This window comes from Triticum urartu, chromosome 6A, assembly GCF_056163025.1.
Source record: "Triticum urartu cultivar PI428250 chromosome 6A, HENAU_Tu73, whole genome shotgun sequence".
NCBI lineage: Eukaryota > Viridiplantae > Streptophyta > Magnoliopsida > Poales > Poaceae > Triticum > Triticum urartu.
Genome location: NC_141878.1, coordinates 218060492 through 218084958, shown reverse-complemented (window position 1 = coordinate 218084958; position 24467 = coordinate 218060492). Strand labels below are relative to the sequence as shown.

The 24467-nt window shown below is 47.1% G+C and overlaps 1 protein-coding gene across 1 annotated transcript; it reads right to left on the bottom strand.

The window, feature by feature from the left end:
- Positions 1-14539: 14539 nt before the first annotated feature.
- Positions 14540-15037, bottom strand: LOC147964822 (uncharacterized). The gene has a single exon (XM_087527414.1). The coding sequence runs from the start codon at positions 15035-15037 to the stop codon at positions 14540-14542; it is 498 nt and encodes a 165-aa protein (XP_087383540.1).
- Positions 15038-24467: the final 9430 nt, after the last annotated feature.

Here is a 24467-nt window from a genome sequence, read left to right as displayed (position 1 = left end):
GCTTCCTCCTAGTGTTTTCCTGACATCTGGGACCCACGACATTGGGAGCGTATATAGTCAATAGACAAGAGAACAGCACAAGATCGGCTGACACCTGGGACGTAGCTACTCGAGCAGTATTTTTTTGTTTGGTATTGTTGAGACAGAGCAGGGTTTGAACTGGGCTGTGGCCCGTCTAGCCCAGGCTTATATTTTATGTTCACCATGTGACCAGCCCAACTATTTTTTCTTTGTGAAAATGAGCCCAGTTTATTTTTTCTGAAGAATACCCAATCCAGGCCTACTTATTTTTCTACGCCCTGATGGGCCGCAACTCTTTCAAGACGCCTGCAAATCTTCAAAGTAATATGAAATGGGTTGTAAATATAAAAACAGATGACAAATTGGCAATTACTTTATAATTTTTGAATTTTATTACATTTTCAGATTCCTATTTCACTGGGCATTAACCTAATTTAAATATATCTTCAAAGTACTTAAAATCTGGCTAGACATTTCGGTATTAAAAATAGTTTGGAACCCACAGAAATATGTGAAATTGGCCTTGGCCAACAAAAAAACGACTGCAATAAATTGCATAAGAAGTTGCCATGAGCTATATATAAATTATTAAAAAAAGAGGGAGTGGTCTGACTTGTGGGCCTGTTTAGTTGACGCGTATGCACGATTTTTTTAGTTATTATATACGTCAACAAACGATTCTAGCAGACGTAACCGTTGGATGTCAATCCAACGGCCGTCGTATTTCTTCAATCTCTGATCTTCTTGCTCCAGCCGCCAAAGCAGCGCCGGCGGGACCGCCTACTCCCGCCTCCAGTGGCCGGCTGTGCTGCCGCGCAGGCCTCAGCACCCCTACTACTCCCACCGCTGGCCAGGGCATCCCTCTACTCACCCACACCCCCTGTTATTTTGCAGCGATGGCAGCCTCACACCGCAGCCGAACCGGTGAACGCTCGTACTCCTCTCCGCGTGGGCATCCACTGCCGCGTCTTCCCCGGCTCCGCGTCGTCCCCTTCCTATGCCTCGCCGTCGTCCACCGCCGTGGTGCTCTCGGCGCGGCGTGCTCAATGTGGTCAACGACCGGCTTCCATCGGAAGAGTACTGTACATGGAGAGGCTGACAGCTGGGTCCACGACAACCGCAAGGAAGTGCCTCCTTATTACACGCAAAATAATTATTCCTCCACCTGACAACGGGGACCCACCAGACGGGCCACCAGTATTTTGTGAAAAAAATAATTTCCCCCTGACTGTTGGGACCCACCGGACGGGCCACCGTATTTAGCGAAAAAAACGTTCCCCCACTATCAGCTCGGACCCACTGGAAGTGCCTCCTTATTACGCACAAAAAATGAATACTCCCCCGGCTAGCTGGGACCCACCTTGGTGGGAGGCTGACTTGTGGGCCTACTAAGTTCACGAGGATGAAGGGCTTTGTCAACCTAGTCAATATGAACGATTCTAGCTCCAGTGACCGTACGATGTCCATCCAACAGCCGTAGTGCTTCTTCAACCTGTGGTCTTCTTGCTCCAGCCGCCCAAAGCAGCGCCGGTCGTGCCGCGTGCTCCTGCCTCCCGTGGCCGGCTGTGCTGCCGCGGAGGCCTCACCGCCCCCTACTATTCCCACTGCTGGCCAGGCCCTGCGGCGACGGCAGCCTCACACCGCAGCCAAACCAGTGAACCCTCGTACTCCTCTCCGCGCGGGCTTCCACTGCCGCGTCTTCCCCAGCTCCGCGTCATCCCCTTCCTAGGCCTTGCCGTCGTCCACCGCCGTGGTGCTCTCGGCGCGGCGTGGTCAATGTGGTCAACGACCGACTTCCATCGGAAGAGTACTGTGCGTGGAGACGCTGACAGCTGGGTCCACGGCCGCAGCAAGGAAGTGCTTCCTTATTACGCGCAAAATAATTATTCCTCCACCTGACAGCAGGGACCCACCGGACGGGCCACCGTATTTCACGAAAAAACCGTTTGCCCCTGACTGCTGGGACCCACCAGCTACATCTTCGCACGCAAGGAAGTGCCTGACAGTCGGGACCCACCTAGTCGAAGCGTACATAGCGTTGTCATTCTGGTCACGAACGTGTACGTACATATATACTGGTCGATGTAGAGGCGCGCACGTAGCACGTACACATACGTACAGCGGCCAGGGTGCAAGAAAGAAAATACGGCCACGTATGTGTACATACGGGCGGGGTCTCGAACGCCTACTCACGCATACGTACGGCCAGGGCTCGTGTACATGGCTGGGTCGGAATGGAGAAACAGCGTCGTTGTCATGTTCATGGGGAGGCAACGGAATGCGTCGTGTTCATCGGGAGGCAACGGAATGCGTCATGTTCATGGGGAGGCAACGGAATGCGTCGTGTTCATCGGGAGGGCTTGGACGGAACATGCGATGGAAACGAGGCCTGGCGTACCGCACAACGGAGGAAACAGACCTCCTACGTTCGGAACAGGGTCCTGTTGATCGGGAGGGGTCTAGCATACCGCAAAACGGAGGAAACGGACCTCCTATGGTCGAAACAGGGGTCCTGTTCATCGGGAGGTGTGTGGCATACCGCAAAACGGAGGAAACAGACTTGTGTTGGAGCGCTACGGTCGAAAAGGGTGTCCTGTTCATCGGGAGGGGTGTGGCGTACCGCAAAATGGGACTCCATGGGATACTGTTCATCTCCACCGTCGACCCCCTCCAGCCTCCACGAGCTACTGTTCATCCACCGTCGACCTCCTCCAGCCTCCACCTGCGACTGTTCATCCATGGGCTCCTGTTCATCCAGCCTCCACCGCGCGCTACTCCACCGGCTACTGTTCAACTAGCCCTCTCCACGGGCTCCTGTTCAACCACCCCTCCACGGGCTACTGTTCATCCTGCCCTCCACCGTCTACTGTTCATCCTGCCGTCCACGGGGTGGTCCTGTTCATCCAGCCCTCCACGGGGTCCTGTCCATCCAGCCCCAACCGGCTCGATCGATCGGGGTCATGTTCATCCAGAGGCAACACCACGGGGTCCTGTTCATCCGCCCCCACCGGGAACTGTTAATCCAAACCCCCCCGCAACGCTCACTGTTCATCCAGAGGCAGCATCGATCGACTTCAGTTAGCAGCAGTAGCGAAGGAATCGCTCGATCGGGTTCAGTTAACAGCCATCGATCGATCGCTCGGGTCCAGTAATGCGTAGCCTGCAGTGCAATCGCTTGGGTTCTGTTAGAGCCCAACGCCTCGCTCGGGTTCAGTTAGAGCCAATGCCTCACACACACGCGTGTACGTGTACGAGAGAAACGTGCATCGCTCGGCCCCCGACCTCCCACCGTAACCGGGAACTCCCCGAAATCCCCCCCTCGCTTCTACCATGGGTTTTTTTCGTCATGGACGGCCCAAAGAATGTCATGCAGCCGCGTCTCCGGCCAACCCAGGACAAAAAGCCCATTTTCTGTCATGATGTTTTGTCATAGAAGTAGGAGCCCACCACATCTATGATGATACCGGGTTTTGTCACAATTATCGTCATAGAAGTGTCATATGTATGACATAATTTTTTTTCGTTCGGCCCAAAATGTCACGGATGTGTCTTTTTTTTGTAGTGCACAGAGCGAGATCGGTTCATGACGTGTCGTTGTACTAGCCACTTCGACTCGATGGGAGGGATTCATGCGTACACATGCATGTGTGTGTGCTCAAACTGTATCATGCATGTCATCCCAGAGCAAAAATAATAATCCCTTGCTAAGTCAAATTAACCTCTCTTATTGTCAGACAAAAAGTAGTGATGGTCCAAGCGGGCCCGCAGATGGAAAGCATCGATATGAATGCATGCCCCCAACCGAGGTTCACCTAGCAAAGTGTGAAGTAGAGCTAGCAGCCCCCCTCCCTCGTATCGGCACGAAGGGATTCCTAAGCTATGAATTCATGCCCCCCCAACCGAGGTTCACCTAGCAAAGTACATAGTAGCTAGCAGCCCCCTCCCTCGTGTCGGCACGAAGGGATTCCTAAGCTATGAATTCATGCCCCCCCAACCGAGGTTCACCTAGCAAAGTGCATAGTAGCTAGCAGCCCCCTCCCTCGTGTCGGCACGAAGGAAATCCTAGCTAAGCTATGAATGCATGCCCTCCCCCCCAACCGAGGTTCACCCTAGCACTACAAAAAAAAAATACACTTCCGTGATGATACGTGTTTGTCACAGTAGGTCGCGTTTTCCGTCATGCATGTACATCCATCACGATTTTATGACAGAATCAAGATAGTCATACCTGTGCTGTCGTAGAAGTGTTCCATGACATTACCAAAATTATCATCACGGAAGTGTCCACTTCCAAGATGATAAATCGCGCGTCACAGAAGTGCTTTCGTCAAGGGTGACCGACACGTGGCATCCACCGTAACGGAACGCCGTTAAGCTATCGGGTCGGGTTCTGGATCCGATAACCCGTTAACAGCCCCGACCAATGGGGATTTTCCACATGTAAAATCATCATTGGCTAGAGGAGACACGTGTCAGGTCCGCGTTGGCACAGGTGTCACTCATCCAATGTGCGAGACGCGCCTATGATATGTTGACACGTGGACCGGCCCATCAAGTTTAAATGGTCCGACCCAATTGAAGGCCCACAAGATTTTATGGACCATAATGGGCCGGCCCAGCTAAAGGACCACGAGATTTTGCAGACCATAATGGGCTGGCCCAGCTAAAGGCCCACAAGATTTTGCAGGCCATAATGGGCCGGCCCAAGTAAAGGCCCACAAGATTTTTGTGTGCCATAATGGGCCGGCCCAGGTAAAGGCCCACAAGTCTTGCGGGTCATAATGGGCCGGCCCAGCTGTAGGCCCACAAGATTTTGAGGACCCTAGTAGGCTGGCCGATTAACTTGCTGCCATGTTTTGGGCCAAATGACGGCCCATATTTGATCCGATCCATTAATGGCCTGCCACGCTCCGGGCCTAATAGTGGCCCATATGAGATCCGGCCCGTTAAAAGCCTACCACGTTCTGGGCCAAATTATGGCCCAGATCAGGTCCGGCCCTTTAAGAGGCTTTGGGCTCAATTATGGCCCATATCAGATTCGGCCCGTCAACTGGACACTATGCTTTTGGGCCCACTTGCTAAAGGCCCACTTAGTAATTCGGCCTGATATTAGTTTTGACCTATTAAGGGTCCATTTAACATTTCGGCCCTATATTAATTTCGGCCTGTTAAAAGCCCGTCATATAGTTGGGCCTAACTACGACCCGGTTTGCATCCGGCCTGCTCGCAGCCGATATCTGATTGGGCCAAACAAGGACCGAGACAATTTTGGCCTGTTAAAAGCCTTTGATTTGATTCGCACAATCATGGGCTAGGGTTCATTTCGGGTTGCTGCCGGCCCGTGAGCTGTTTGGCACGTTTTAGGCCCAACCTACATCGTGATTGCATGACGGCCCGATTATGTACCATAATTTTATGGTTTGGCCGGTTTACTGCGAAGACATGATATATATACAGTAAAATAACTGCAGCATCGTGAATAAGAAAAAACCTAGACTATACAATAAAGAAATTACGACATATTACATCCACTGGGCATCAAAGTTCGCCACTATGATAATAAAGCACAAGCAGACAACAGATTGCATACACTGGGCATCAAAGATGGCCACCAGTGCAAATAAACACGCCGACAAAATAATATACAATACCGACATCACTTCAATAGAGTTCAAGAAAGGTTAGCCCTGCTGGGGAGCTGCAGCGCAAGCAGCTGAGCAAGATGATGAGACTGCGCTTGTTCAACACTTATATCTTCCTCACTCTGAAAGATAAACAAGCAGACATATGACATGTTTTGCACATAAAAGTATCAGTGCTGACAATTCATCACATTTCTTACTGACGAATAAAGTGACACAGTTTAAAATTGCATTAACACAATATGGTATTGTTCAGGTCAAGACATGGCAGGAAATGACATTGTGAAGGAGTTGGCAGCTTCACGACACCACTGGATTATAGATCAAGAACTCATAAGTATCAATGGTTAGTGTGCTGTCAATTTATACCATTTCAGATTGGCAAATAAAGTGACGGTTTAAATAATAGTAGAATGATATGACATTATTCATATTTAAGACATTGCAGAATATGACATTGTGCTGTAGTGGGTAGGTTCGCCACACCACTGGATTACAGATGAAGAACAGAAGCATACATGCATTGCAAAAGAAGATCACTTTCTCTTTATAGTTTAATTTACATGGTATGAAGAAGGAACTTGGTTGTACAACTGAAAACTTAAATTGACAAAGGACAAACTTTTTTTATGAACTACATAATAAACTTTAAACGAGCAATTTGATGCAAACACAAAAAATAAACAGCTGTTGCAGTCATGCCTAACCAAATATGTACAACAAAGTTTGAAGGCTTGAGATGGACAAACTTACATTATTGGTGAAGACATGCTCTATAAAGGCCTTGTCCATGCTGATGGGGGGGCAATTCAAGAAGTTTACCACAGAATCTTCTTCAAAAGCATTGCCTTTATTCTACATTTTGTTAAGAGTAAATATAGATGTGATAATATACGAAAAAATGGAGAATATTTAAGATAAGATGAAGAGTGATGCTACATAACCAAGTAGCTATAAATGTAAGTGCAGCGATACAGGCAGAAGGTACAACCAAGAGCAATGCACAGCTAAACTTCTTCAGTACCAACCTTATGGTAAGAGTAAATATAGATCTGATGTGTAGAAAATGGAGGGCAAAGGAAAATAAGCTGCAGAGTGGTGGTACATGAACAACTACCTGTCATTATAAGTACACTGATAAAGGACATCATGTACTTACAAGAACAATGCAGAGCTAAAAAACATTGGCATTTGATATATTCTACACTAATGTAACCATTCATACATATCAGATAATTTGGAGCGAACAACTGATAAGAAAGCTATCATGCATACTGCTGTCACATAATGATCCAGGTATGTATGCAAGTACAGTGATACAGGACAACAGGTACTAACAAAAGCAAAGCAGCGGGAAACATATTTGTGATATCCTGTCATTCTTATCAAACCGGAATTCTTCTTCGAGCAGATTTCCTGCAAAAAAGATCCGTAAGGCACATGCGAAAAAGTAGAAGTTCGAATTGTCATGTGATTTCATAGACAGTACCTCATCCTGGGAACAAGACCAGTGCATAACAAGGTTTTCCATTCAATGTCTTCTAAATTTAGCACAGGAGACTTCACCAGAAATTCGTTTATAGACTTGCCATCAAAGTGTGATTTCCTCAGGTAACACCGATACTGCTGCAATGCTTTCTTGAAAGGCACAAGCAAGCTTTGCTCGTCATGACTATCCAGATTGACCCTCGCCTAGTTACAACAATGTAATGTAAATCATTGATGTGTTCAATTAGCAGAAAATAGGAAAATAATAACCATGAATAATAGCACTTACACGTAAGTTGGACAGGAAGATGTGAAAATGGTGTTTGTCTTTACAATAATCTTCCCATGATGGGAATATATGCATGTAGTCCCTAACAACATTGAAAGCACTGTCTTTTAAACTGGGAATAAATGGAAGGGGGTTCCAGTCTGCAGGAATTGGCCGTCTATGCAGTTGGGATAGGTCTTCGGCCGGTGGACTTGCTGTACTTTTTGCTGGAGTGGGATTTTTCTGTGGTACAGCTGGTGCTATGGCAAATGAAATCTGTATACCTTTTGATGGAGTGCAGGTCTTGTGTGGTGGGGCTAGTGGTGTGGCCAGTGAAGTATGTGTACAGTCTGCTGGAGTCGGTCCTACGTTTTGTGTCACGGGTTGTATAGCCAATATAAGTGGGGTGATGTCTGATTTCTCCGGCACCACCACGTTTTTCAAGGACTTTGTTGGTGCTCCTTCAGGTTCGGCAATCACCCTCTTCCTTTTTGATGTCTAATGAACAAGAACAACATTTGAGTGGAAAAACATGGTATGATGACAGATGGAATATGTATTGATAATGGATGGGCATGGCATCTCGACATATATGATGAGTAAACTAAGCAGATGGCGGTGCAACAAAGTAGAAGAAATGCAAGACAACATATGCAAGATACCAACAATCAATAAAACATTGCCAAATTAGAACATGTACCTTGATGGGTGAACAGGACAGGCCATCTGCCTTTGACTCCTCGAGGTTAGAATAGTCATTAGGATCATATTCTGAACAAGAATCAACAGGTAGGGAGCGTATGAGTTTCATTGCATCCAGAATGGCACTCAATGCCTTGGTGCCAATTTTATAAGTCATTGCAGTGTTTAGCTTCAAGAGTGGACTGCTGCTAGTGCGACACAAAGCAGCTACACAGATCATAGTGTAGATATAACGGGAAAACCTTAAGCATCAGAGTAAAATCAGCAAAGTGGAACTTGCTGGAATATATGTGCTAGTATTGCCGGTACGGCTAGAAAGGCTTCGGATACCAGCTCTCTTCAAGTGAAGGTGCGGTACTGTTAATATCAGTGTAACTCTCAAATGCGACACAGCTCCCCGCATTTCCTTGCCATTCTTATAGGATTCAAGTGGGCAGGCCACTACAAATCCTATTCCTATGTTTATAAGATCCTATGAATCAAAGAGGCTCAAAGTGTCCATCACAACCGACCGTATAGACCTCTACACTTCAAATGTCCCTGCTCATCTTCAGTACAAGGAACATACTATACTACTATCATACTCCCTCCGTTCCAGAATATAAGTCTTGGTAGAGATTTCCACTATGGGTCACATACAGATGTATCAAGATACATTTTAGAGTGTAGATTCACTCATTTTGCTCCATATGTAGTCCATGGTGGAATCTATACAAAGACTTGTATTTAGGAATGGAGAGAGTACATATTAAAGAATAACGGAAGAGGAACATGGTAAAGAAGAGCAAGCAGATTTTGGATAATAAAATGTTGGTTGCGCAGTGCCCACACATGATGAACCAGAGCGCATTAAGAATGCAACTCCCAGCTGTCTCTCGACCTTTTCAGGCGGTTGGATGAAGATCCTACGTCTCCTAACCCTTCTTCTTCCTCGTCTCTGATTCTACCCATACAGAACATCGCACGGGCCGCCGGCCAGACCACCGGCCCCCACCGCATGTGTTCCTCCGCCACCCCCATCCCCACCCCCGCCCCAACCTCCACCGGCGTCGAGTTTTCTTCGTTCGGCGAGGCCCCACAACCACCCGAGCCCCTTCGATCGCACCGGTGAACTTCGGCGAGCTCTGAAAAATCAACTGACCCAATTTTGAAATTTAGTCTACTGTGATTTAACTAGTGTGGAATATAAAAGGGGAAAACCATAAGCATTGGGAGTATAGTGTTGAGCGTGCCATGGCAGATCTGAAGGTGCAAACCGGAAAAAGGCAACTTCACAACCAAGACAAGAAATGAGAGTAAAGCAGCGGCGATCTATTGTCTTGCTGCGATAAATAAGTTGAGCAGATACGAAAGACTACCGCCTCTGGTGCGGCGCCGTGTACGCATCTGCTGAGAATTTGACGGTGCTGCGATAGCGATGGCTGTCAGCGGCGTGGAAGAAGATCTAGGAGGGTAGACGGTGGCAGTGGGGTGCGGTGGACGAGACGGTCGTAGGAGCGGAGCCGACAAGGTGGACGACGGCAGGGATGAAGCGAGAGGACGGGATGCAAGGATCCTGGTCCGAAGCCGTGGATGAGAGAGGTCGATCTATTGTAATGGACGGCGGCGTCGGGGTATCAGCTCCGGCATGGTGGAGGAGGACGGCGGTGGATGGGGCGGCGGACGATGGCGGACGGAGGAGGGTGGGCTGGAGAGGGTGTTTTTGCGGCCACGGAGTACGAATGGGGAAAAGGGAGGTAGAGAGGAAGGGGGGAACCATGTATTCAGGGCACGCTTGTCTCAAATGCGAGGAAATTTACAAACTTAGCCCCCGTTTCAAATTTCTACTACATCACAGCAACATTAGTCGGTTGGGGATAGGACGGTAATCTCGCATACACCGAATATTTGCCGACGAGAGTTTGTTTTTGGCGCCCACCGTGTATGAATATGAATCGGGGAGGGAGTCGATTTCGGCCAAGGACACACTGTGTTTTGGCGCCCACCATGTATGAATCCGGGTGAGAGACGGTTACGTCACGTTTGGGTGAAATTACAAACCTACCCCTATAGAAATCCAGCAGATAGGCTTTGCATGGCAGGGATAGGCAGTAGTGATTTCCATCTCGCAGATTTTGGTTTCGGGCGGTTACTGCTTTCCCCACTTTGTTCAAATTTTGCAGAGTGCACGTTTAACGTGCCAACTCATTTCGAATCCCGTTTGTATTCTATTTTTTTCCGGGCAGGATCCATTTTCAATTGGAATTACATTCTATATACATCATTTTTTATATATACTTTCAAAAGCACAACAAAGAATTCTGCTCCTTTATATGTATAATATGATTTACAAATACAACGATCTCGAAATCTTAAGGTTGAATTAGAAATTTTTTAACCAAATTATGTTCTACTAAAATGTATGGATCAGTAATATCTACATATTAAATAACATAGATGTGCATGAATTCATATGAGTATGCATGTTTGATGGATCAATTTTTGTTAGAGTATGGATTACATGTATCATCATCTCGAATTCAAATATTTGAATCCCTTTTTTGTTCACTCCTTTCACGCCCATCTCTCTCGCATGCATGCTCCTTCAGGTAGCTATCACTCTCTTCTCTCCAGCTCACCCGCACACTCACTTCATGTTTCTCCTATCCACGCAAACATGGTCTCTCGACATCTCCCTTGAGAAGTGTCACACTCTCCCTATCATTATACATTACACGGTTTTCATTATCTCTCACGTCTCTACTGTTCTCTGGTATCACTCGCTACCTAAGCTTTCTTTTTCACCGCCACACACACAGTCTCCACTCATCTTGGGATTCTCTCACACACCCTATATATCTCTTCATATGACTCATACCACTAAAATTACTCTCTCTCTCCTGTAGACACAACATTTGTTGCGGTCTCCTTTTCATCTCCATCCTAGACTGACATTATTCATTTGTTTACCAATCAGACAACCCCGACTACCGTCTCCTCTCTCTCTCTCTCACAGACACACACACAACTCCTGCTTCCACTCCCCTTACCGACTACCGTCTCTCTCTCTCAAACACACAAAACTCTCGCTTTTGCACCCCAACTTGTATTTCTCTCACAAACATTTATCGACTAGCTAGCCTCTAGATAGGTTTATACACCCGCACACTCGTGCTTCCACCATCGCATACATGTCTCTCTCCCGCTCCTTGTATATATGTAGATTTTTCTTCCCTTCTTGAGACATGCCATCTCGATCGTGCACACACACACTATCGCCTCATTTTAAGCTGATACCTATCGCACACACACTCCTTGTGTCTTTGTCACACATGCACTCCGTCTCCTCCACTCTCCCTCTCACACACACACATGGGCTTTTTGCAACAAGTAGCAAGATGCCCATGCGTTGCACGGAACATCAAGATGCATTTGTATGAGTAGTTTATCTTGTGGGGGAAAAGGATGAATGAGGGTAGGCCTTATTTGCAAATGTGGAGAGGGGTGTGGGTATCTTTTTTGCAAAATTGCCATAGTTTCCTTCCTATCCGCCAGATATAGATCGGACGGCCTATATTGCAGGATGGCAGGCACACGATCATCACCGGCAATGCTTTTTATAAGAGTAGGGATAAAAAATAGAGCTGGTGATGATGGTGGGCCTGCCATCCTGCAATGTAGGTCGACCGATTTATATCTGACAGATAGGAAGGAAAATATGGCAATTTACCCGCACTCTTCACCACATTTGCAGATAAGGCCTTCCCTCGTTCATCCTTTTCTCCCACAAGATCTTGATGTTCTGTGCAACGCATGGGCATCTTGCTAGTAAGAGTAGAAATTAGACATATACCACTTCTCGAATCTTGAAACCAACAACATTCCTCCCTTATCTCATCAAAACCGCCAAAGGAATATATTTTGAGTGAAACATAACATATTTTTAGTGATATACGTATTTCAAAACTAGACTTTTTTTCTATCAAATCGGTGAATATGTATTAATCTACTTTGATCGTGTGGCAATGCATTGGCACATTGCTAGTAGTTATTATAATTTTTTGGACACCAGACAAATGGTGGAGTACATATACGAAGAGAAGAGGCGCACGCACTCAGTCGGCCTCTCGCTGTCTCACACATATGAGTGTTACGTAAAGGCGACATTAACAAATAAACCCTAAAACCCTAGGTGTACGATTGCTGCATATGCGGGTACCGGGTATGTGGTGGAGCACCTTTGTAGGAATAGTCAGCTCGCATGATAATTTGATCCATAGGAGTTGATGGTTGGGACCACATGTGAACGACTTGGAGCGTGGTGGCTCGCCAGTTGCCACAGATCGAGTAGCCACGTTTAAAATATCGTTTTTAGTGGGGTTAAGAGTTTCGATTTTCAATGGTGCGTTATAAGTTGTAAGTAGTTTTTAGAATGATTGGTATGGAGAGAAAATGGAATTCATAGTACTACGTAACTCCTTGGCGTATGGTTGTATGGTTTTTTTGCGATGGAGGTTGTATGGGTTTATGTTGCGAGATGTTGAACCTGGTAGTTCTAGGGCAAATACTATGGTTTAGATTTAGATGCTGGTTTTTAGTAATGAAAATCGGAAGGGGAAACCCTTCTTTGATTAAAAAAACTACTACCTCCATTCTGGTTTACTAGTCCCCATCGTACTTTGGGTCAAAGTTTGTCCACGAATTTTACTTGTAAAATGTGAATGGAAAACGAGATTCTGTTATACCCAAACAAAAAAGGACTGGAGGGAGTGATTGCTCTGACACAGACGCGACCTCTCATAGCGCAGGCATTGAACCGGCGCGCCGGCCAAGAGGGCCGCACTCGCTGCAGGCTCGGCTGAGCACGCCTCCTCGCCGCGTGCAACCAGCTTAAGACTGCCCCGCCTGCCTTCATTGAATCTGCGCGTGTGCCGGCAACACGTCCTTCTGCGAGCCGGCAGGCATTTTAGAACACAAAAAATGACTAAAATATAATTAATTTATGCATGGTCTTGACTTGTTGTGCTCGCACTGGTAGCAGGAACTAGTAGAGGATTTTCTTTATTTATAACTCTCCTCACATTTTTTTGGCTTTGAAGTGAATCATGGTTGTGGACATTATGTATGAATGTGCAGATATCTGTGAACATGAGTTTGATGTGGAAGTTGAACTTGGAATGTCGGGCTTGCGCGTGAACTATACCATGTCCAATGCTTCGTCTGTTATTGTTTGGAAAGTAATTGCTGTTATTACATGACCTGAAAAAAAATTTGTGCCACATCAGTAGATGCACGGACATCACAACAGGCATGCTGACTGGATAAACATTTGAACCTAGCTATTATGAAGGAAATTTTGTGTTGACAACAGTTTTAGATAGCAGGAGACGCCTGGCCTGCTCTGCTAGCTTATTTCTGGCTTCTTCCATCTCTTCTTTGGCTTGGGTGAAGAGAGCATCTGATTGCTCTTTTCGCTTCTTTAGGAACCCAACTACATTCTCAAGGGCTCCTGCACGCTTTCTTTCAGCCTTTACTAATGCCACGAGGACACGAACAGCTGACAACTCCACCTGGCTTGTGTGTAATCCAGCATCATCTGGGAATTTGCACCTTGTGTCTAATCCAGCATCATTAGGGAACTGGCACCTTGTGTGTAATCCAGCCTCATTTTGGAAACATGATCTCGAGGTTGACCATACTTCCCTCCTCGCAGGAACTGCATCCTGACATGAAGTTACTTCTTTTTTAGATCAATACTTAGAGCAACCTAGATCCATTTAGTAGAAGCCAGATAAACAGAACTCGGAGAAGTGAATTCAAAAGGAGAAAAAAATAAAAACAGACTACAAGGTGAGAACACCCACTTCCTACATCAAGCTAAAAACAAAAGCATTAGGACGATTAAGACTCTTCTTATTACACATCGAAGAACACCACGCTTAAGAGAGACAGAAACTACAACATATACACATCGAAGAACACGAGGCTACATGAAAGTAATTGAAAGGGTGTTACTTACCAAAGCTCGTTTTACAGGTTCGGTGCAGCTCCTCTTTAACTTGCCACGCTCCTTGAAGATGTCCCGAATATCCCGTGTTTGGTCTTCATTGCTCCTCTGCATGTTCACACTCGTGGTTTTAAAATCTCAACATGGCAAGAAAAATATACTACTAGTAATACTCGTGCATCTTGTGGGCAACATTAAAGCACTCGTCTGCCATGTTAGAGCATCTCCAACAGAATCGCAACGTGCGGCGCATTAAAAAAGCGTTTATAGTGCTGAGATCGAGAAGTAGATACTAGAGAGTAGAGGATAGTTCTCAGCATAGATAGATAAAAAAAGATAATTCAACTACTCCTCGTCGTCCGACTCCTCCTCGGTGATGTCCTCCTCCGACGTCTGACTGTAGGCGTGAAGATACCGATCATCGTCGGATTCCTAGGGCGACGCTGCTCCTAGCCTCATGTTGAATTGAGCGTCCGCTTTTCGCCTACGCTTGTCCTCGCGATAGGCGGCTCGCTCCGCCATCCTCTTATCCCTCTCCGCCCTCCTTTGCGCGTAGAACTCGCGCTCGTTGATGATGTCCTGCAGGAAGTGTTGGCACCACAGCGTCATGGCTTCCTCGTCCATCTCGGCGATGCCGAGGCGGTGCTCCCGCCTCCGGTTGTCGCGACGATCCTCGTCGGTGCTAAGCTGCGTCAGAGGTGCGAGCTCCTGTGCCTGCTCCCGCGTCGGCACGTTGGGGAAGTTCAATGTTCTATGAGGCCACCAGAGGCGCCACACCACCGCGTCGTACGCGCGGGCGGCCTCGTTGGCGGTGTCAAAATTCCTGAGGCCGAGGCGCATCCCGCGGAACCGGATCTCGGCGGAGAAGCCACCGGAGGGGCGCGTGCGGACGCCGCGGTATCCCCAAGTTTCCTGGCGACGCGGCGGCATGGTGGCGCGGCGGCGGCGAGGCGAAAAAGAGCGGGGAGAGAGCAGTGGCGAGGCATAGAGCGGGGAGAGATCGGTGGCAAGGCACATAGCGGTGGGAGGGCATTGGATTTTATAAAGCACGTCGGACGCCGCGCGCCAAAACTAGCGCACGCCCGACCGCTTTTTCCCATGCGCGCACGATCCTTTCCCGACGTCTCTGCTATCTCTAGTCTCTTCTCTACTGTTATATTTATTTTATATTTAATATTTATCTCTACTTCCTTTACTGTCTACTTTTTTCTCTATACTTTTTTCTTGCAATATAGGCCCTCCGATTTATATTTGACAGATAGGAAGGAAACAAATGGGAATTTTGCAAAAAGATACCCATACCCCTCTCCAGATTTGCAAATAAGGCCTTCCCTCGTTCATCCTTTTCTCCCACAAGATAAACTACTCATTCAAATGCATCTTGATGCGTGCAACGCATGGGCATCTTGCTAGTTTTAAAAACCTTTCCATCATTTGCCACACTACTGGTTGCAGATGAAAAACCTACCCAAGCACAGCGCGATACAGGAGCGACGCACAATTACAAGCTGATATTCTGTTGGAGAATGGAGGCTATAACCAATTACTTTTACGGGAACAGTAGCACCCAGGAAATTTGAAGGGTAGGTATGAACAAAATTGGAACTGCACATGTACTGCTAAGTGATTCAATACACACATTACCAATCGAGGAGGAGAACGATGGTCGCGACAGCCTCTGTGAGTCATGGTCGGCAACGGGAGTCAGTTCATTTTCCATGACGGTGGTACTTCTGCACTTGGCGTCGGCTTCCAGGAAGCAGATCTGAGACCGTGGAAGACGATGCCGGGGAACAGGCTCTGTGTACGACGACGATGGTGGACCGGCTCCAGTGTGGCGTACGAGGTCGTCGATGAGGCAGATGCCCTGCGGTGGACGAGTGCGCCGATGTAAAGGGGAGGAGCACGAAGGCTGCGGTGCCGTGGAGAAGTCTATTTTGCGGTGGGGAAGAAAATGGGGAGTATTCAGGTGTACTACTCTGGGTGCCGGGGTGGGGTTGGCTGGGTAGGGTGAACCTGAAGTTACGAAAACAGCCCCCTACCAAGCGTCATCCGTAGGCATGTTCCGAAGGCTATGATGGTAACTTCCCACTGCTCGAATCAGGGTCACGGGAGATTTTCCCGCCGACCTCAAAATTTTGTGACACTGGACTCCCTGTGTGGCGTGTTGAGTGATTCGGCTAAGCAACTAGCGAGTAGTAGTAGTAAACTTTGCATATTAGGTTTGACCGAAGTCAAACTTCCTAAAGTTTGACCAAGTTTATAGAAAAATATAAACATTTACCATAACAAATATGTATGATGTGAAAGTACATTCAATAATGAATCTAATGGTATTTATTTGTTATTGTATATGTTAATATTTTTTGTTATAAGCTTTCTAAGAGTTTACAAAACTTGACTTTGACCAATGCTAATACGCGGACTTAAATAAAAATGGAGGGAGTACACATTTGTTTTCTTAGTTTGTAGTGAACTATTCATTTGTTGAAATTGTGAAATAAATATATTAGGCTATTGACTTCGAATGTAATGGTCTATACAATTCAATAGTTACAATCATTGTCGAATCCCAAGATGTATACAAGGTCTATAGTACTTCACAACATGCTCAAACTCACGTAATCCCAGTCAAATGAGAATCTAAATGCATTTCATAGAATATTACTTTGTAGGATGTAACAAAAACAACCATAACTGTACATCAGCCATTATAGAAGCAACATTTCGACATATCCCAATGTGTGAATGAAACATGCAGAGAGAGCTTTTGAAGATGGAGCAGATAGGGCGGGAAAGATTGTATGTATGTGGACGAGAGAGTAGGAGACAAACCTAACGAGACAGAGAGAGACATAGAGAGAGAAAGAGAGATAAAGAAGTTAGGTCTGTGAGAAAGATGGATACATGTAATATACATGAGATGCATGTGCATCTGGATTCTGTATACGTGGAAGGAGAAGAGACAACATGTTTGATTAGAGAGCTATAAAAACATGGACGAGAGGGGAAGGATCTCGTGGGTTGAGGGATTGACAATTTTGTGCGGGGGAGAGAGGGATTGGTAATTTTGTGCAAGAGAGAGAGAGGGTGGGGGAGGAGTCAGTCAGCCGTCATCACATCACCCTGCTTCCAAATGACCCCGCATTCTCTAGCGCAGTGTGGTCGCCGTCTTCGATCTGCTCGATGCCCTCTTTGAAGATTGAGGTGTTGTGCATGTTTGGGTGCAAAGAAGCACAAGCGAGAGTGGTCGCCGTATAACCTTGTATGGGGATGAATTGTGTGCTCGGGGGAGTGTGTGTGTGTGGGTGTGTGTGTTGTGCTGCGTGTGTCTCTGTGTGTGTGTGTCAGATATTGAGAGAAAACAAACCTAAGGAGAGAAATGGGTATTCACAAAGAGATTGTGCGGGCCTTGAGGTGGGCACGGGCCGGGTGAGGGTGTCAAAATGTGCGGGTTGATGCAAGTGTTGCATGCGACCGTGCGAGGGACGGACGAATCGGAAGAGATGCTTGTTGTGTTACGGATGCTCCTCTCTATGTCTCTCTCTCCCTCTCTCTCTCTCTCTCTCTCACACACACACACACACAAGTAAAGTAGAAGACCGTTCTCTCATGTATACACAACGTATCGGCATATGTCTATGTCTCACTCATGCATGATCATTTGCACATTCACACCTCTCTATGTTTGTATCACACGCACACCGTCTCCACATTGCCCTTCCGCCACAACACACATATGGACACATACACACGTTCTCTCTCAGTCACACACACAAAATCAATATTAAAAAACTAGGGCGCACCTAAAACGTCCAAATCCAAATAAACACGAACTGGAGCTAAATTCAAATATATGGAAATATTGCAGCGTCAAGAACTTTCACAGGAAAAAAAGTTGAGTAATATTTGAGGATTGTTTTCACAGACACAAAAAGGTTCGGTGGATGTCCTTCGAGCGCGACACGGTGACGCACCGTTCGATCGACCGCGCGGTCGCGGTTCACGCGCTTGCACAGGATTCCGTATCATGGCTGTGGTACTAACTAATAAAAGCGCTGCCTAAGTCTAATGTTTACGTGTACTAGTACGGTTTTCTTTTAAGTTTGACAAACCTTATATATAAAACTAAAGTAAGCTCCCACACACACACTCATTAATATGCCGCCGCCGCCGTTGCACATGCCGGCGCCCGCCTGCTCCGGCCAACAATTTCTCGCCCATCACCGCCGTGTCGCCGCCATCCCTGTGCCATGAAGCCAAAGGCTCGCCCGCTCACGTTGTCTGCAGTCCCTCCTCACGATGCCGCTGCGCTGCCAAGCATGCGAGCAGCTGGTGGAGCCACGTCTATGCACGCAGAGTACGAAGAGGAGGACGAGCGCGTGCTCCAGCACGCCGGCGAGGAGGAACTAGCGTGTCATTGTCGTCTCCGCCCGCGCGGAGGAGGCGCGCATGGTGGCTGTCGCGGCGGAAGCCGGTCGCGCGCGCGCCGAGCCCGCGAACCGGGTGCGGACGCGGAATCTACCTTTGAGACCTTGAATGCCACGTGGATCCTGCAACCTGAAGGAGCAATTTGGGTCAGTTGACTCATGTGAGCCGTTTGATGCAACATGGATGGCTAGAAGGGCTTATTCCACCTCTTCCGCCGTCTTCTTCCTTCGCTCCATCGAACTTCTTTCACAAATCGACTGACCCAACTTATACTACTAGTACGAACGTATTAAGTAAAGTAGGAACACGAAGATACGAGCAGTAGTACCAACTGCAAGAAGAACAGTAGTAAGACATAGTACTAGTACTACTGTACGTACTAAAGAGTTCAAATAACGAGAAATAACATAAACATAGTTCTGCTGGGGCCTCAGCACAACACACCCTTGAAAATAAACTAAGAAACTAGTCCGCTTAACACTACAGTAGAACCAGCATGAGCGACGGCACTGCCACCTACTCAAAGTCCGAGTCCACGTCCTCGACTTCGTCCTCGTCCCTCTCCCTCTTCCTCTTCACCGACGCTTCTTTGCTTGAACCGAACACTGGTCTCTACTTCTTCATCCAACCGTTGTAGATATTTAAACAAAGGTAGGCATCCATTGCTGCGTACAGGATGTGATCTTCATCTAATGTCTTCGACTCCCATGCATGATGAAACTCGTGATGAGGTTTCTTTAGTTTAGCATACGAAGGATCAATCATGGCTGTTGCCAGGGTCAGCATTGAAGGTTGAGAGGAGGACACCAGGCTTGCTTCTGGAGATCGAAGGGCTGGCCTACAACGAGACCTATCCGATGCAGGACATCCCTGTCATTCTTAAAGCCTACATCAACAAATTTCACTCTTTTGTCCTTGAGGAAGTTCTTAAAATCCTGGTACTCAACATCGGTATGGCATATGTGGTAGACCAAGCAAACGTTATGTATGCAAACCTGGATCACGACGGGCTTCTTCCTCTCTTCCTCCTTTAGATCCTTCTGTCGTCCGAGGACTGTGGTGTACTCAACATCTAGCCCGGCGACCCACTCATCCGTTGAACTGTTGAACATGTGTAGGAAGCGAGCAAGCCATGCTTTCACCGTCTCGGATCCACGTGTGTAGATGATGATGAACTGATCGCCGGTGATGGATCTAACCTGGTACTCAGCGGTGACCATGGAGATTTGGGAGGCCATGGATTTTGGAATAGGGTTAGGAGAAGTTGAACTATTGTACCCCGCAAAAAAACTGGGAGTGAACTAATGTGAAAGGACGGACGACTAGGAGCGAACTGTTGTAAGGTAGAAGACGGGGATGAGTAGGGCGTGCGAACGGCGTGGGGTTGCTGGCTTGCCCGGTGGATAAACGGCTGCAAGCCCCCAAAGAGATCTTGAGAACTATGCGGGACCCACTAGATGTCATGTCTACTAGACCCATATCGTAGGCCTGACGGTATAGCTTCTGCCTGTTCACACGCCATGCCGGCGCGTGGATGTAACTTCACTTAATTCCGTCAAACGTCGCGCCTCTCACGACCTTCGCCTCCCTCACGCGGTCGCGCCCTTTGAGACTTCGACCGGCTATAAATGAGCAATTTTTTTTGCCTTTTTTTAGACAAGCAATTTTTTTGCCTACTCCGCATGCATGGTACTCCCTCTGGTCCTTTTTACTCCCGTCGACCGTTTGCAAAGTGTTTGACCAAATTTATACTCTTTTTTGAACACCACCTTATATTAATTAACCACCCACACCAGTACACTCATTCGATACAATATTCACCACACAGGGCGGTACATTATTTACAGGAATACCATCTAATATATTGTCAAAGCTATACTTAGCGATTAAGTGTGCCACCTTATTGGCCGAACGACTAATCTTTGACAATTGAAGATTGTTGATCAACTTCGAGATGCTCAACGCTTTCATCTTCAGGTCACGCATAGGAGACCTGTCATAGTCCCCCGATGCAAGAGACGCTACCACAAAAGCGCAATCAGTCTCTAAAATTACAGGATTATGAAGAGAAATACCTATGCAGAGACTAGCAATGCAAGCCCTAAGCTCCGCTTCCTCCATGCTTTGACAGGCATCAATGGAATCCCACGACCAAATTTATACTAAAAATATCAATATCTACAATACTGATTATAATGAGTATAAGAACTACGTTTTATAATGAGTGTAAAAATATTGATTTGACATTGTGAATGTTGACACATTTTTCTATAAGTCTGGTGAAAGTAGAGGTACATTGACTTCAGACAAAACTTAAATGCACAATGCAGACTAGTTCCTTCGTCCAGGTGCGTGCCATGTCCTATCTTGCCATCACAACAAGGTTAGCTATTAGAGTACCACTACCTCCCTTCTAGTTTAAAGGGCTCGATTCAAAATTTTCACCTATTCTTAGCAAGATAGTAGAGGCGGTGGAATAGTTTTTGAAGTCTGCAAAAGTACTCAACTAGTGCTGTCGTTCTTCACAAAAAAATGTGTTTACCAATGCATGCATGAACACTAGTTACTCTAACCCCCTCTCTTCTTTAATTCTTTGCCACATCAACATGTTTGCTATTCACGTGTGCATGATACCAGCTAAGATACAACCATTATGGCCAGCCTTAATCATCGCATGCAATAATTTAGTGCACCTAGAAATATGAACATGTGTGGGGCGTGTATGTTTTTAATGACTTGAGACTATACCTAGCCCGGCATGCAAGATGACTTATTATGCACCGTTCCCCATACCTGCAGGAAGCCCGTTCGTCTCCAAATCTTTTCCTCTCCATGTGTGGGAACAATATGCCTGCCAAACTCTCCTTCTCCCTCTGGCGGTCCCACCACTCCACCTCGTGTGAAAAAATCTACATGCATGACTCTCCTCCCCCCACGCTCGTCCAATCCATTGTGACCAGCAATATTTCCACCCCTTCTCTCCCCCGTAATTTACTCCAACAAATATGCCCACGTACCTGTTACTTAACTGCAGGTGCATTGGGTCACTGACATATGGGACCAACAGGGGTCTGGCCCACATGTCAGTGGCGCAACTAGACCTGTAGTTAAGTCAGTGCAGCTCAGTCCATATCTTATGTAGGTGTGCCATTGCTCGCTATAAATACTGCACCTCCCACGACATCGCTATCTCCTCCCCCTCACGTTCACGTTCCTCGCTATCTCCTCCCCCTCCCTCTCACATCGACCACCATGGCATCACCCCTCCCAAGCCCTAGGAGCCCCTCGCTGCACCGCGCGGACGGTCACGCGTCGCCGTTCCGTTCCTCGCCGCCACTAGTCGAGGAGGACGCGTCGGTGTTGCGCTGCTCGCCGCTACGTGACGCGTCGCTGTTCCGTTCCTCGCCGCCACTAGTCGAGGAGGACGCGTCGCCGTTCCGCTCCTCGCCGTGATGCGTAGCCGTTCCGTTCCTCGCCGCCACTAGTTGAGGAGGACGCGTCGGAGTTCCGCTCCTCGCCGCGACGCGTCAAGGTGGATGCATCGGCGTTCCCAATCTCGCCAGCACGTGCGCCGGAGGACTCGTCGGCTCCCCGCTACGAGGAGAACGCCGAGCCGCCCGCCGAGCCCCCCAGCCTTGAGGAGCTTTGGAAAGAAATGGATGTCGCCTTGTGGGAGGCTTTGCCTCCAGCAGAGCGCGCCAAAATAGAGGTGGAGAAGAAGGCCGAGGAAGAGAAGCGCATCGCGGAACAAGCTTCCTGGGAGGCCTATGTCGTGTCCGAGAGAGTCAGGCAATTGGCTCTTTGGCAGAATGCTCGTGCGAGGGCCGTGAGGGTGGCGGAGGACGCTCGTGCCGACGCCCTGAGTGCAGTCGGGCCCAAGCGCCTCATCTACGCTTTGCGGTACATGGACCGGGTGCATGCTTCCAGCGAGGAGGAGTACCTGTTGGCACCGGATCACCACACCGGTGAGATCGCGCTCGCCCGCCGGCAAGCCGCCAATCAGCACCTTGCAAGTTGTGAGGCTAAGGAAGAGGCATTGTGTCGGCGCACTGGGAAACGGCCGTGCACCAGGGCACTCGTGGCGCGCCGCAAGCGCTCCTGCGAGCGTCGTGGCTTTTAGGAAGAGTATAATTTTTGTTTCGTAAGGCGATCTCATTAGTTTTGGGACGCAAATGATAAATCCCAAACGTTCATGAATTTTTAGCGTCCTTAATTAAGTATGTAAAAGGGAAAGTTTGGAAACCTTGTGTATTCGTACGCATTTTGCAAGTACGTGCATATAGCACAAACTTTACTATATACTATCGCACTACACGTCTCTCTCGATATATGCTTGCAGACTGTGCTACTCCCTCCGTCCAGGTCAATAAGTCATCTTTGGTTGTGCACCGTGACCAAGGAGGGAAGACTTATACACCTAGACGGAGGGAGTACTACTATTACTTATGTACATGCAAATGCACGTTTTAACATTACAATGCGATTTTTGTAAAAGTAGAAAAACAACACTAGCCAAGCTTGTGAAACGATTCAATGCAAAACAAATGCAAAAATGCTCGTTTGATTGTTTACTTTTAGCTTCATTGTCTGTGGTTATTTCTCTGTCGTACTTTGTACGGAGTATCTCACTGGTTGGAAAGGCATGCAAATTCCCAAACCGCTTCCTACACCCTGTATCGAATTTTTTTGCCTAACAAGTTGTGCCGTGCAATTGGAATTCCAACTTGAGTACTACTACTAGTAGGAGTACCAGGGGCCAGTTCTTTTAGGCTTCTAGATTAGTAATCCCATAACTACTACCTCCGTCCTGGTTTATTGGTCCCCATTGTAATCTGTGTCAAATTTTGATCATAAATTTAACTAATGAAATGTTAGTGCATGTCACATGCACTACTCCATCCGTCTAGGTGAGTAAGTCATCTTAGGCTGTGCACCGTGACCAAGGAGGAGGAGAAAACGAGAAACGTTAATGTTTATTTGCTAATTAATAGTATTGCATGCAATGAACTAACCACTGCATGTCGTGTTTGATATCTCAAGTCATTAAAAGCATGCATACTCTTTATCTCTTATTGGTTGATATGTCAAGAAACAAGAAACGAGGTAGAAGTTAATGCACTGCGCCTAAGTTTTTTGGGATTATTTGGTTTTCGTAAGATGACTTACACACCTAGACGGAGGGATTACAATGGCGAGGAATAAACCAGTTAAATCTTTGGTCAAAATTTAGCACAAATTACAATGGTGAGGAATAAACCAGGACGGAGTAGTAGTTTAGAAGCCCAAATAAATGAGTGAGGCGCCTTATTGTTACTCTCCACTGTGACTAGTCTTGTGGGAAAAGCTGGGGAAGCCGCCAAAAGAACTAGCCCTAGGAGTAGTAGCTAGGGATCGAGTGTGCGAGATGAACCGGAGAAAGTAAATGTAGAGAGATGAAATGCAAAAAAGATGGAGGGATGTGATGGTTGCTTGTCCATTTATTTTACCAGGCCACTTATTACTGGGAGTGGTTGGGTTTTGTGATATGATGGCTTTACTGCCGCGCCACGAGCGGGGTGAGAGGTGAGACTCCCGTGCAGCGCCGCCCTATACACTTGTACTACATCGGTCGTGGTTTATTAGTCCCCCATTGAATTTGACTGAAGATTTAACTGACAAAATGTTAGTGCATGTCAACAAAAACTATATCGTTGGATTCGTATTTGAACATAGTTTTGAATGATATAATTTTAGGTGACATGCATCAGCATTTATCGTACTATATATAATGTTAGTTCAATTTTTGGTCGTACTAATCTATAGTAGTAAGGTGTCCGTGCGTTGCACCAAAGAGTGAAATGAATTGATCGGGGAGTTGTTTATTTTGACAAAGGATGTGGGGGTCATCTCATGTGTAACGGGTATCAATAGGTTTCTTCGGATATTATTT